General features: G+C 35.5%; 1 protein-coding gene across 7 annotated transcripts in view; it reads left to right on the top strand.

Annotated features, from left to right (window-relative positions):
• Positions 1 to 14,734, top strand: part of LOC123566068 (dmX-like protein 2) — a 136,915-nt gene that overhangs the window by 72,794 nt on the left and 49,387 nt on the right. For all 7 annotated transcript variants that reach the window (XR_008372170.1, XM_053550199.1, XM_053550198.1 and 4 more), the window contains 3 exons: positions 2,674 to 2,861; positions 10,846 to 11,063; positions 12,848 to 13,013. Coding sequence is in view for 6 of the 7 variants with exons in the window: in XM_053550199.1 (XP_053406174.1) it covers positions 2,674 to 2,861; positions 10,846 to 11,063; positions 12,848 to 13,013 (572 nt within the window). In the remaining variant the exon portion in view is untranslated. The remainder of the gene's footprint in view (positions 1 to 2,673; positions 2,862 to 10,845; positions 11,064 to 12,847; positions 13,014 to 14,734) is intronic.

Here is a 14,734-nt window from a genome sequence, read left to right as displayed (position 1 = left end):
GGCTCAAAATTGCTGCCCTTATTGTACTTTTTTATGTCCATGTTTTTAGCTCACCTGAGCCAAAGGCTCATGGTGAGCTTTTGTGACTGCTCAATGTCCGTCTTGGGTCGTGCGTCGTGCGTCTGTCAACAATTTCTAAAAAAATTTTCTTCTTGAAAACCACTGAGCAGAATTACACCAAACTTTACAGGAGTGATCCTTGGATGGCCCCCTTTCAAAATTATTCAAAGAATTGAATTCCATGCAGAACTCTGGTTGCCATGGCAACCAAAAGGAAAATCTTTAAAAATCTTCTTGTCCTAAACAGCAAGGCGTAGAGCCTTGATATTTGGCGTGTGACATCATCTTATGGTCCTCTATGAAGATTGTTCAAATTATATCCCTGGGGTGAAAAGAGGCCCCTCCCCGGGGGTCACAAGTTTTACATAGCCTTATATAGGAAAAAACTTTAAAAATCTTCTTGTCTAAAACCACAAGACCTAGGCCTTTGATATTTGGTATGTAGCATAACCTTGTGGTCCTCTACCAAAATTGTTCAAATTATGTCCCTGGGGTGAAAAGAGGCCCAGCCCCAGGGGGTCACAAGTTTTACATAGACTTATATAGGAAAAACTTTAAAAATCTTTTTGCCTTAAACTGCAAGGCCTAGGCATTTGATATTTTGTATGTTGCATTGCCTTGTGATCCTCTACCAAAAGTGTTCAAATTATGCCCCTGGGGTGAAAAGAGGCCTTGCCCTGGGGGTCCCAAATGTAACATAGAATTATATAGGAGGAAAAAATCTTCTTGTCCGAAAGTTCAATGCCTAGGCCTTTGATATTTGGTATGTATGATTGTCTAGTGGATCTTGAACAAGATTGTTCAAATTATGTCCCTGGGGTGAAAAGAGGCCCTGCCCTGGGGGTCACTTTTTATATGAGTTATATAGGAATAAATACTTATCAGGTCATATTTCCTGACTGTTTAATTATAATTACCTGATGACCCCAAGCGATTAGGGGTCACTTGACCATGACCTTGACCTACTGACCTACTTTCTTTATTTTTAAGATACAGCCTTGAAATTTGGATGACATGTACAGTTTTGCACATCGATCTTAAAACTGACTTTCAGTGACCATGAATGTGACCTACTGACCTACTTTCTAATATTTTAGCATCAGTTTGCCATTTGAAATGTGGCTCATATTACTCAGGTGAGCGATTCAGGGTCATCATGACCCTCTTGTAATTATTTAGACTTTTTTTGTGACAAGGCTTTTGAGTAGTCTGGCGTTGCTGGCCTCCGGCTGCTCTTGTTTTTGTACCACCACTAAACCAGTGGTGGAACTTTTCTTTACGTATAAATTGTAAAACAAATGGGAATAATTTTCAATATCAGTATCATAAAGAGGATGATGGTGTTTGGTGTTAAAGTTTTCAAAATAATTTTTGTGTTTGTATAAGTTGTAGTTTTTAAAAATACAGTCTAACTTTGTTTGCTCAATCACCAGTCTAACTTTGTTTGCTCAATCACCAGTCTAACTTTGTTTGCTCAATCACTTGGACTGTGAAAATCTTTTGAGCCATCAGTGTTTTGTGCCAGCTGAATTTCGAGTAGTCTCAATCATTTAGCTAGGACTTACCATAGAAACAGCTATGGTTTTTAAGATGTGCTGTGTAATTTATTAAGGAAGATATGAAAACTATAAAATCTGATTCAAGATGAACAGGTTTATGCTTATTACAAACAATCACAAACACATTATTTATTCAAAATAAATATTTTTGTAAGATGTGTTGAAGTAGCACATACCAACCTGAAAATAATTCTGCCATGATTTATGCTTTTTTTAAATTGGAGGTAAACATTACATTAATACACAGTTGCATTTATCTGAATAAGTTGGTCATACATTTTTTAGAATTGTATACCATTTTATCTTTTGTCTGTGCTTTTAATAATCATATTTAGATAGTTTGTGTAACGGTTTTAAAAGATGTAACAATGTCAAGCATTATGATGTGCAAATATAAGTTTAGATTATAGCAAGTTGCCAATTGTCCAGTTGTAAGAAGTTTTCACCACTTTAACGTGCAAACTGTTTGTCAGTGATTGAGATTGAAGGAAATGGTGTCGTATACATGTACTTTATAATAATGCCGCACCATGAGAAAACCAACATAGTGCATTTGCGACCAGCATGGATCCAGACCAGCCTGCACATCCGTGCAGTCTGGTCAGGATCCATGCTGTTCGCTAACAGTTTCTCTAATTGTAATAGGCGTTGAAAGCAAACAGCATGGATCCTGACCAGACTTCGCGTATGCGCAGGCTGGTCTGGATGCATGCTGGTCGCAAATGCACTATGTTGGTTTTCTCATGGTGCGGCTCATATAGTTATCATGATCAGAGGTACAGTTCAAGGGTTCACCCTTTCAGTATTCAGGGATCTAATATGGTTGAAACAGATGTGTAGTGTAGAGATTTTACCCTGTCCCAACAGGAAGATCAAGCAAAGATGGGTTTTTAAGCAATCTTGAGTTTGTGCAAACAAAGTTGAACTGTAATCTTACCACGTTTAATTGAAAAAGTCGTATTGTTTTATTCAACTATCGGAAAGCATTGTTTTTTTGTTAAGAATAATTTTATATATCTTTTGTTTAAACCTTATAGTGACTGTTTGTTTTTAGGTTCCCTGCAACAGGATGGTACCCACACAGCAGACACTCTGGACGACTGTGGTCTGAGATTTTTGTTGGCAATGAGACACTACCATTATCTGATGAGGTCTTTACCTCCAGTACAGAGAGTGCAGCTACATAAACAAGGATTAAAGACTTTCAACTTAGTCTGGGCTTTCCATTCCGAGGCCACTGAGGTATGAAATACTTTCTCAAAGTCTCGTTAGTTTGAGGACTGGGACGATTACTCGGTTAATTTGATCCGATTCGATTACTAGGTGAAACCGGTTTCAATTTTGCAAAACCTCTAATGGCTCTCAAACAATAAACATCCTAAAATCCCAATAAAATGTATAGTACTACATCCTTGACAGCAACACGCCAGAATGTGTTTATCGATGGATAAACAGGTAGTATCATGGGGTGTATAGTGGCCCATTTTCGATCTTAATGACGTCACGAATCATACTTTATCTTTATACATTTCTTTGACCAGCACATAGACTCGCAGTATATTTTTGCTAAAACACATCAACATAATCAGTTGTCTCTGTTTTGCCTGTCGTGATATATTTAAAATAGAATACACCAAAATATGACTTATTAATTATCACACTGCTTGCAAACGATTAAGTCCGTAAGTTCCTAATGAAGTCAGCTCCCGAAAGTACCTTGATCGGTCGACAGGAAAGAAAACAACATTTTCAATATGGCGCCCAATTAACCGGTTAAATTTCATACAAACGATTAACTGGTATCAAAATTTTGAAATCATCCCAGCCCTAGTTAATAGCATGGAATTACCAGTGTTGATGGGGACAAGGATTTATCACTTGTGCATTTATCTAATTTTAGGTGCAGAAAACTGCTTACTTAGTATTAGGTGAATATTTCATCCTGTAAAAGGATATTTGGGAAAGGTTTTATATTTCTATCTCTCAGGTTTCAATGACATGCTCTAGGATAGTTATGTACAAAAGAGCTGATATAAATTGTTATACCCCCACCAAACTTGTTTGAGGGGGGTATATAGGAGGCAGTTTTGTCGCGTCCCATCCCGTCGCTTCCCGAAATCTATAATCTCAGTTATTACCAAATGGATTTGATTCAAACTTAAAATACATGTTCCACCTTATCACCCACATCATGTGACACAGGGTGCATAACTCTTGACACCAAGTTTTCATGAATTATGTCCCCTTTTACTTAGAATTTAAGGTTAATTTTGTTGTATTTTCACTATATCTCAGTTATTACTAAATGGATTTGATTCAGACTTAAAATAGATGTTCCACCTCATCACCCACATCATGTGCCCACATATTGTGACACAAGGTGCATAACTCTGACACCAAGTTTTCATGAATTATGTCCCCTTTTACTTAGAATTTAAGGTTAATTTTGTTGTATTTTCACTATATCTCAGTTATTATTAAATGGATTTGATTCAAACTTAAAATAGTTGTTCCACCTCATCACCCAGATGATGTGACATAAGGTGCTTAACTCTGACATAAATTTTTTATGAATTATGTCCCCTTTTACTTTAAATTTATCATTGATTTTGATGTATTTTCACTATATCTCAATTATTACAAAATGGATTTGATTCAAACTTAAAATAGATGTTCCACCTCATCAGCCACATCATGTGACACAAGGTTCATAACTCTGACACCAATTTTTCATGAATTATGCCCCTTTTTACTTAGAATTTATGGTTAATTTTGATGTATTTTCACTATATCTCAGTTATTACTGAATGGATTTGATCCAGACTTAAAATAGATGTTCCACCTCATCACCCACATCATGTGACACAAGGTGCATAACTCTGACACTAATTTTTCTTGAATTGTGTCCCCTTTTACCTAGAATTTAAGGCTAATTTTGATGTATTTTCACTATATCTCATTCTGATTGGCTTAGAGCCAAAGGGAAGTAACATTTTTTTAACTTTTGTACTGAGTTTCTTCCCCTTAAATTCCAGGAATTAGTCTATTTTTAGAAATCCTATTTTTAGATTTTCAGTATTTTAGGTATTTTTCTAACTTTTTTATTATAAGTCCTATGTAAAAAGTAAAAACATTTTTCTGTGGTAACATGGGTCGGTAAGACACTTTTTTGTATTCACTTTTAGTGTATCTCTAATATTAGAGATTTAATATATTTACTTGTATTACTATACTAGTATTATACTAGTATTACTTATATGTGGAAGCCCAGGATGAAGTACTCCAAAGTATTTTTAAGATTCCTTATGGTTGCCATTCTTCTGTGACAAGACCGTATGGTGGGGGTATGAGTCACTCCTGTGACAGTTCTAGTTGTTTTTAGAATCTTAGTTGATAATAACTTCAGCTAGGAGCGGTATACTATTTTACTTTCAGGATTGTTTAGTTCAGAGTAGAATGTGGAGGTTTTTAATTTATTTTTCAGTTTTTTAGTTGAGGAATGTCAGAATATCAATCCTTATTAATATAAATAGAAGTTGAATGTTCCATCCTAGAAAAAGGTTTGTGAGTGCATATGTCATATACTACAGGCTGTCAGTATTACTGTAGAATTATGGGGCGCCGTTTTACTATTTTATAGGCATTTTTTGTTCTTGATATCCAAAATTCGATTTCTTGATATCAGAAAATCATTTCTTGATATCAAAAAATCAGTCACATTTTCTGATATCAAGAAATCGATTTTCTGATATCAAAAATTCGATTTTTTGATATCAGGAATTCATTTTCTGATATCAAGAAATGCTGTCCATTTTCTGATATCAAAAAAATATAATTTTTTATATCAGGAAATGAATTTTTGATATCAAAAAAATCGTGTTATTTCTTGGTGTCAAGAAATCGAATTCTTGATATCAAAAAATGATTTTCTGATATCAAAAAATCAACTTCTTGATATCAAGAAATCAAGGCTATTTTTTTATATAAAAAATTCGGCACTTCCCGATCTAAATATAGATGGATTGAACAGGATCATATAGAATTGTATAATTTCCACTATGGAACGCCTAGACTGCCTTGACATGATGATTATTATTTCATCATGTGCATTTCCCAATATATTCAGTACAAATCATAATCTTTCTTGTAGATAAATCAGTTTGTTATGTACATTTACTAGTTTGTCCAGTACATTTCTTAGTTTGTGTTGTGCATTCACTAGTGTGTGCTGTACAATTGATAGTTCGTCATGTGCATTTTCCAGTATATTCGGTACAAATTATAATTTGTCTTGTAGATTAAACAATTTGTTATGTACATTTACTAGTTTGTCCGGTAAGTTTCTTAGTTTGTGTTGTGCATTCACTAGTTTGTGCTGTCCAACAGATAGTTCGTCATGTGCTTTTCTTAATATGTTCGGTATTAACCATAACTTGTTGTGTAGATAAAACAGTTTGTTATGTACATTAACTAGCTTGTCCGCTACATTTCTTAGTTTGTGTTGTACGTTTACTAGTTTGTGCTGTCCAATCAATAGTTCATTATGTGCTTTTCCCAATATTTTCGGTACAAATCATAACTTATCTTGTAGATAAAGCATTTTGTTATGTTTTAATAAACAGATGTGTATTAATTATCTTTTCAAAAGTTTCCGAAAATAGATAATTGTGGAAAAGAACTTATTTAACATAAGTAGTATATTTGTTGTATGTATGGGAATCCACTTGTAAAGACATAAATTGTAAGGGTACACGCTGAGTAATTTAACATGAAATCAGATATTTTTAAGCAATCAATTGGACAGCACAAACTTGCGAATGCACAACACAAATTAAGAAATGTACCGGACAAACTAGTAAATGTACATAACAAACTGTTTTATCTACATAACAAATTATGATTTGTACCAAACATATTGGGAAAAGCACATGACGAACTATTAATTGGACAGCACAAACTAATGTATGGACATCACAAACTAATAGATGTACCGGACAACCAGTAACTGTGCATAACAAACAGTTTTGTTTATCAAATATATTGGAAAATGCACACGACGAACTATTAATTGTACAGCACAAACTAGTGAATGCACAGCATAAACTAAGAAATGTACTGGACAAACTAGTAAATGTACATAACAAACTGCTTTATCTACAAGAAAGATTATGATTTGTACTGAAAATATTGGGAAATGCACATGATGAAATAATAATCATCATGTCAAGACAGTCTAGGCGTTCCATAGTGGGAATTATAAAATTCTATATGATCCTGTTCAATCCATCTATATTTAGATCGGGAACTAGTAAATGTACATAACAAACTGCTTTATCTACAATAAAGATTATGATTTGTACCGAATATATTGGAAAAAGCACATGACAAACTGATAATCATTATGTCAAGACAGTCTAGGCGTTCCATACCCCGGACTGAATTAATTAATTAGGGGTTATCCCTAATTGCATGTCTATTTTTAGCTCGACTATTCGAAGAATAAGTAGAGCTATCCTACTCACCACGGCGTCGGCGTCGGCGTTGGCGTCGGCGTCACACCCTGGTTAAGTTTTTCGTACCAGTCCACATTTTGACAAAGTCTTTTGAGATAAAGCTTTGAAACTTTCAACACTTGTTTACCATCACCATGTCCAGTTATAGGCAAGAGTATATAACTCTGTCAAGCATTTTGACTGAATTATGACCCCTTTTGACTTAGAAATCTTGGTTAAGTTTTTCGTACCAGTTCATATTTTGGCAAAGTCTTTTGAGATAAAGCTTTGAAACTTTCAACACTTGTTTACCATCACCAGGTCCAGTTGTAGGCAAGAGTACATAACTCCATCAAGCATTTTGGTTGAATTATTGCCCCTTTTTTACTTAGAAATCTTGGTTAAGTTTTTCGTACCAGTATACATTTTGACAAAGTCTTTTGAGATAAAGCTTTGAAACTTTCAACACTTGTTTACCATCACCAGGTCCAGTTGTAGGCAAGAGTACATAACTCCATCAAGCATTTTGGTTGAATTATTGCCCCTTTTTTACTTAGAAATCTTGGTTAAGTTTTTCGTACCAGTATACATTTTGACAAAGTCTTTTGAGATAAAGCTTTGAAACTTTCAACACTTGTTTACCATCACCATATCCAGTTGTAGGCAAGAGTACATAACTCCATCAATCATTTTGGCTGAATTATGGCCCCTTCTGACTTAGAAGTCTTGGTTTAGTTTTTCGTACCAGTTTATATTTTGTGTAAAGTGTTTGACATATGGCTTTGAAACTTTTATATCTTGTTCAGTATTATAGTCTCTATCAATAGGCAAGAGTACATAACTCTGTCATCTTTTTTGGCTGAATTATGGCCCTTTTTGAACTTGGAAATTGGTTTTTTTTTCGTACATGTTTTGTCAAGATTATTTGACATATGGCTTTTAAACTTTAAACACTTGTTTATCATTATGATTTCCATCTGCAGGCAAGAGTACATAACTCTTGACAACTATTTTGGCTGAATTATGGCCCTTTTTGGACTTTGACATTTTTGTCAAAATATTTGAACTGTGGCTTTGAAACTGTTAACACTAGTATATCAACATGATTTCCATCTGTAGGCAAGTGTACATAACTCTGTCAACTATTTTGACTGAATTATGACCCTTTTTGGACTTGGAAATTAGTTAAACTTTTCATACAAGTCTGTGTTTGCCTAACATATAACTTAATAACATATTTGCCATCATGGTCACACATTGCCACTTAGTGCAAGACTAATCGAAATCCACAAATACAGGGAAAAATTTTGTTTAATCCATTGTTTTCTTTTGTCTGAAAATCTATGGAAATATTTTGACCCCATTCTTCAATCAATTCTTCGAATAGTCGAGGGCGCTGTCATCCGACAGCTCTTGTTAGAATAGCGGGAAGTTTTGATGTCAAGAAATACTGGCCATTTTTTATATCAAGAAATCGATTTTTTGATATCCAGAAATCGAATTCTTGATATCAAAAAATAGTCCGTATTTCTAGATATCAATATTTCTTGAATTCGATTTCCTGATTCAAAAAATATAACTAGTTTTTTGATACCAAGAAATGATTTTCTGATATCAAGAAATCGAATTCCTGATATCAAGAAATTGATTTTTTGTTATCAAAAATTCATTTCCTGATATAAAAAATTCGATTTTTTTGATATCAAAAAATAGACAGCATATCAAGAAATTCATTTTTTGATATAAATAAATGATTTCTTGATATCAGAAATTCGATTTCTTGATATCAAGAATCATTTCTTGATATCAAAAAATGCCTAGAAAATAGTAAAACGGCGCCCCATATAGAATTCCGGTATATTAGGCTGATAATGTTAGTTACACTTATTTATATTAACAACTTCTACTGCCTCTGGAACTTTCGACACGTGGAACATATTGTGGTCCTGTTCTTTTAAGTTGGACACTCTCTAGCCTGTTTTAGCTCAAAAGGAAGCAGATATTTTGTAACAAATAACTCAACAAGGTTTAAAGCTCTACAGTCCTGTTTCAGTTGATAATCAAGAACTTTTGGGGTGTTTAATAGTTACATTGTTTGTTACGTAGTAGAAAATGTGTTAATAAGTTTTTAACAGTATGACCATTGAGGTGTCTATACATTGACGTCTTAGGTTGTACGATTCTGAATTCTGTTATATCTTTGACTTGGTCCTAGGTTATACAGTGCTATTTTATTATGCCCCCGAAGGGAGGCATATAGTTTTTGAACCGTCTGTCCGTCTGTCGGTCTGTCAGTCTGTCAGTCTGTCCGCAATTTTCGTGTCCGGTCCATATCTTTGTCATCGATGGATGGATTTTCAAATAACTTGGCATGAATGTGTACCACAGTAAGACGACGTGTCGCGCGCAAGACCCAGGCCCGTAGCTCAAAGGTCAAGGTTACACTTGGACATTAAAGGATAGTGCATTGATGGGCGTGTCCGGTCCATATCTTTGTCATCGATGGATGGATTTTCAAATAACTTGGCATGAATGTGTACCACAGTTAGACGACATGTCGCGCGCAAGACCCAGGTCGGTAGCTCAAAGGTCAAGGTCACACTTAGACATTAAAGGATAGTGCATTGATGGGCGTGTCCGGTCCATATCTTTGTCATCGATGGATAGATTTTCAAATAACTTGGCGTGAATTTGTACCACAGTAAGACGACGTGTCGTGCGCAAGACCCAGGTACGTAGCTCAAAGGTCAAGGTCACACTTAGACTTTAAAGGATAGTGCATTGATGGGCGTGTCCGGTCCATATCTTTGTCAACCATGGATGGATTTTCAAATAACTTGGCATGAATGTGTACCACAGTAAGACGACGTGTCGCGCGCAAGACCCAGCTCCGTAGGTCAAAGGTCCTAAACTCTAACATCGGCTATAACTACTCATTCAAAGTGCCATCGGGGGCATATGTCATCCTATGGAGACAGCTCTTGTTTTACCTGTGTTTTGGGACATGAAAAAGTAAATAATAATTTAACTGCTCCAAGACTTTAATTTCATACAAAAAGAAAAAATGTTTATTGGAGAAAAAATCCAAAATTTATGGACATTGATTTTACCTGATCTCGTCATTATATCCAATATATTGACTTTCCAACATCATTTAAAATGTGGGAAAATATCCAAATCCTACTGCACAGGGGCTATCAGTTTCATTTCAGTTCAGTCTAATATTACTCACCAGTCGGGTCTGCATTTGAAAACTTGTATAATCATTAGATATTGACTGCCCAAAATGAATTATAAGCTCCAGAAACATACAAACTTTATCTTCAGTTGGTTCATATTTATCATGTGAACTAAGTTAATTATTACTTGCATAAAATTTGTAGAAAAATGGCTGTTAGATATATGCAGATAGTGTTTAGCTCAGTGTATAGTTCTGCTTGATTTTCCCTATGCCATAAAAGAAAAGACAGTTGGGGAAAGAAAGGGAGATAGATCTTTCCAAAGATCTGCATTATATATGAATATGCAGACATACAGTCAAACATTGTTTGCTCAAAATAGAATAATTCGTACACCACCATTCGCTCAAACTCATTTTCAGGTCCTGGTTGAATATCTGTATAATGTATTTTTTTATGGCTTGAAGTACCGATAACTGGAACAAATTTTCCTTGTCCTATCAAGTTCGAGTGAACAAATTTGACATACTTTAAAACTTTCTTATTGTCTTGCAGGAGTTATTGTCCTTAATCCCAACTAGCCCTGGATCTGGATTGACCTGGGTTGATCTAAGAACATATGGTGCTGGTTGGTGGATCCAAAATATTAATGTCCTGAAAAGAACTACAGAAAAATTAGCAAAAGATGCTTTTCAAAAGAAAAAAGATCCGATGGATGCAGCTCTTTTTTACCTGGCAATGAAAAAGAAAAATGTCCTGTGGGGATTATTCAGGTATTGTTTATTGACAACATATTGCATTTGCGAACCAGCATGGATCCAGACCAGCCTGCGCATCCGGGCAGTCTAGTCAGGATCCATACTGTTTGCTTTCAAACCCTATTGCAATTATAGAAACTGTTAGTGAACAGTATGGATCCTGACCAGACTGCGCGGATGCACTGTGTCGGTTTTCTTATGTGCGCTCAATGTCTATGTTGGTTCAGTGATACTTGTATTCTTACAACATTAGGCAGTATACATTAAGTGTTACTGATACATTATTAGATGCAGGACTTTGATATTTTCCATAACCAATTCATTGGTGGAGAACAAATCATTTCTGATGTATCATCTATAGTGGTTGTGTTGTGAAGTATATTCATTATACAGGAACCATACATATGACTTGAACGTCTGATTAATACCAGTTCAAGGACTTAGGATTGGTACATTTGGTATTTTAAAAGTCTGCTTAAAGTGCTAAGTTGCTTTGTCATTACCTACAGTGCAGGTAACTAAAGTTGGTTGACATTTGACAGCCCTACTTCATGTGGCACGTTCATCACTTACTTGTGAAGAGACATTAGCTTGAGTACAACATTCAGAGATGCTGTGAATCAAAATGTTAACTTTTACATGATGAAGTTCATGTATACCTTTATTTGAAATATGATATAAGCAGGTAAAATGTATGCCAAGAAAAGCAACGTAGAAATGATAAGGATGTCAATATTTTTAGTCCCCTACCTTGGAAAACAGGAGGGAACTATAGGAATGCCCTCCATCTGTCAATCTGCAAATCTGCATCCTGCAATAACTCAAAAAGTATTCAAGCTATGTTCATAAAACTTGGTATGTGTATAGAGGGCAATATGTACATTATGCTTGTACATGACTTATGCTTGTAGGTCAAAGGTCAAGGTCACTATTGAAATGTCAAGTAAAAATTGTTCTGCTCCATAACTTCCATATGCATTGATGGATTATCTTGGTGCTACACACAAATTTTCCCCATGATGAGACAGTATGTCAACTCATGATCTATGCTTGTCGGTTAAAGGTCAGGGCCACTGTTCAAGGTCAAGTAAAAATTTGTTTCTGCTCCATCACTTTTTATTGCATTGAAGGTTTTTTTTTAGTACTACACAGAAATGTTCCCCATGATTAGTCTATGTGTCGGGCACATGATCAGTGGTTGTCGGTCAAAGGTCAAGGTCACTACTGAAGGTCAAGTAAAATTGATTTTTCACTGGTAGGGAACTTTTGTATTGTCACTGCAATACTCTGTCACTTGTTATCATAGCTAGGCATGAAAAACCTTCTATGGTAGAGTAGCATTGAGTTCAGATTCTCACCTCATCTCAACATCTCAGACTCATCTCACCATATGGGTTCAAAACTTAGCTTGGGATGGAATTGTTTTGTGTGAGGTGGCGGTCAAGCTGACCAGCATAATTTCAATTGACCGAAAGAAATATATAGTTGGAAATCTTTAATCTTCCTCTATCACTAAAACAAATATATAACCACCATTTTGTTGCTTTGACTTCAAACCAAACAAAAAGAAAGAACAAAAACAAAAATAAAACATATGAAATTCAAAGATCCAATGATCACAAATCTGTGTAGGTGCAAACAGATTTACTTTTTGTTTTACCTTCATTTGTTAAAGAAGGTTGGTGGTTCTACTTAGCTGCGTGCAATTACTGCTTGGAGTCATTCTTGAATGTTAAATCTGGAAAGCTATAATATGACCATAGTGGTCTGTGTGATACACATAGTTTATTACTTTTCAGATCAATTGACAATAAGAAGATGGCAGACTTCTTCAGGAATGATTTTAGTCAGGACCGATGGCGTAAGGCAGCATTAAAGAATGCGTTTGACTTGCTTGGGAAACAAAGGTTTGAACACGCAGCTGGATTTTTTCTGCTGGGAGGATCTCTAAGTGATGCCGTAGAGGTTCATATATTTGTTATATTATACATAAATGTAGTTTCAGATGATCAACTTGGTCCTATTTCTTTACTTTACCTTCATTTGATGCAGTTTCAATACTACCATTTTATGTCAAAATAGCCCTTCTAACCTAAAAAATAAAACTGATCAAATGAGTTTATTTTTTTCTTGTTAGCCTGAAATTTCATTTAATGTGTTATACCTTTTTATGCCCCCAAAGAGAGGCATATTAGTTTTCAACTGTCTGTCCGTCCGTTCGTTCGTTCGTTCGTCACAACATTAACTTTTTGCATGAAGGCACTTTACTCCAAACCACTGCACCCAGGACCTTCGAACTTCACGTGCTGATAGTACTTATTTAGTATACGACCCCTACTGACTTTGGGGTCACCCGGTTAAAGGTCAAGGTCACAGAGGCCAATGTTAACATTTTGCATGAAGGCACTTTACTGGCGAACCACTGCACCCAGGACCTTCAAACTTCACATTTTGATAGTACTTATCGACTACACGACCCCTTTTGACTTTGGGGTCACCAGATCAAAGGTCAAGGCGCTTCTGGGGTATTTGTCACCATTAGTGACAGCTCTTGTTAAACATGTATTGCCCTAGTACCAGTGCACAAATAGAATTTAAAACAGGGAAAAGATATTTCTAATATTTTGATAAAGTTTCAATAAATTCATAAATTAGTGTTAATAAAATATATTAGGTGCAATATATTCCTTTTTAGCATTTTTTTTTGCATTGAATTTCCTACTTATTTCTATACAAGGTCATACCTGGAAATTTCGCCCCTTTTTAGCTCACCTGTCACGAAGTGACAAGGTGAGCTTTTGTGATCGCACAGTGTCCGTCGTCCGTGCGTAAACTTTTCCTTGTGACATCTCTAGAGGTCACATTTTTCATGGGATCTTTATGAAAATGGATCAGAATGTTCATCTTGGTAAATTCTAAGTCAAGTTCGAAACTGGGTCACATGCCATCAAAACCAGGTCAGTAGGTCTAAAAATAGAAAAACCTTGTGACCTCTCTAGAGGCCATAATTTTCAATGGATCTTCATGAAAATTGGTCAGAATGTTCATCTTGATGATATCTAGGTCAAGTTCGAAACTGGGTCACGTGCCTTCAAAAACTAGGTCAGTAGGTCTAAAAATAGAAAAACCTTGTGACCTCTCTAGAGGCCATATATTTCACAAGATCTTCATGAAAGTTGGTCAGAACGTTCACCTTGATGATATCTAGGTCAAGTTCGAAACTGGTCACGTGCCATCAAAAACTAGGTCAGTAGGTCAGATAATAGAAAAACCTTGTGACCTCTCTAAAGGCCATATTTTTCATGGGATCTGTATGAAAGTTGGTCTGAATGTTCAATTTGATGATATCTAGGTCAAGTTCGAAACTGGGTCACGTGCGGTCAAAAACTAGGTCAGTAGGTCTAAAAATAGAAAAACCTTGTGACCTTTCTAAAGGCCATATATTTCACAAGATCTTCATGAAAATTGGTCAGAACATTCACCTTGATGATATCTAGATCAAGTTCGAAACTGGGTCACGTGCCATCAAAAACTAGGTCAGTAGGTCAAATAATAGAAAAACCTTGTGACCTCTCTAAAGGCCATATTTTTCATGGGATCTGTATGAAAGTTATTCTGAATGTTCATCTTGATGATATCTAAGTCAAGTTTGAAACTGGGTCATGTGCAGTCAAAAACTAGGTCAG

The sequence above is a fragment of the Mercenaria mercenaria genome, chromosome 8 (assembly GCF_021730395.1).
Source record: "Mercenaria mercenaria strain notata chromosome 8, MADL_Memer_1, whole genome shotgun sequence".
Taxonomy (NCBI): Eukaryota; Metazoa; Mollusca; class Bivalvia; order Venerida; family Veneridae; genus Mercenaria; species Mercenaria mercenaria.
The sequence above is the reverse complement of the archived record's forward strand: the minus strand, read 5'-3'. Positions and strand labels throughout refer to the sequence as shown.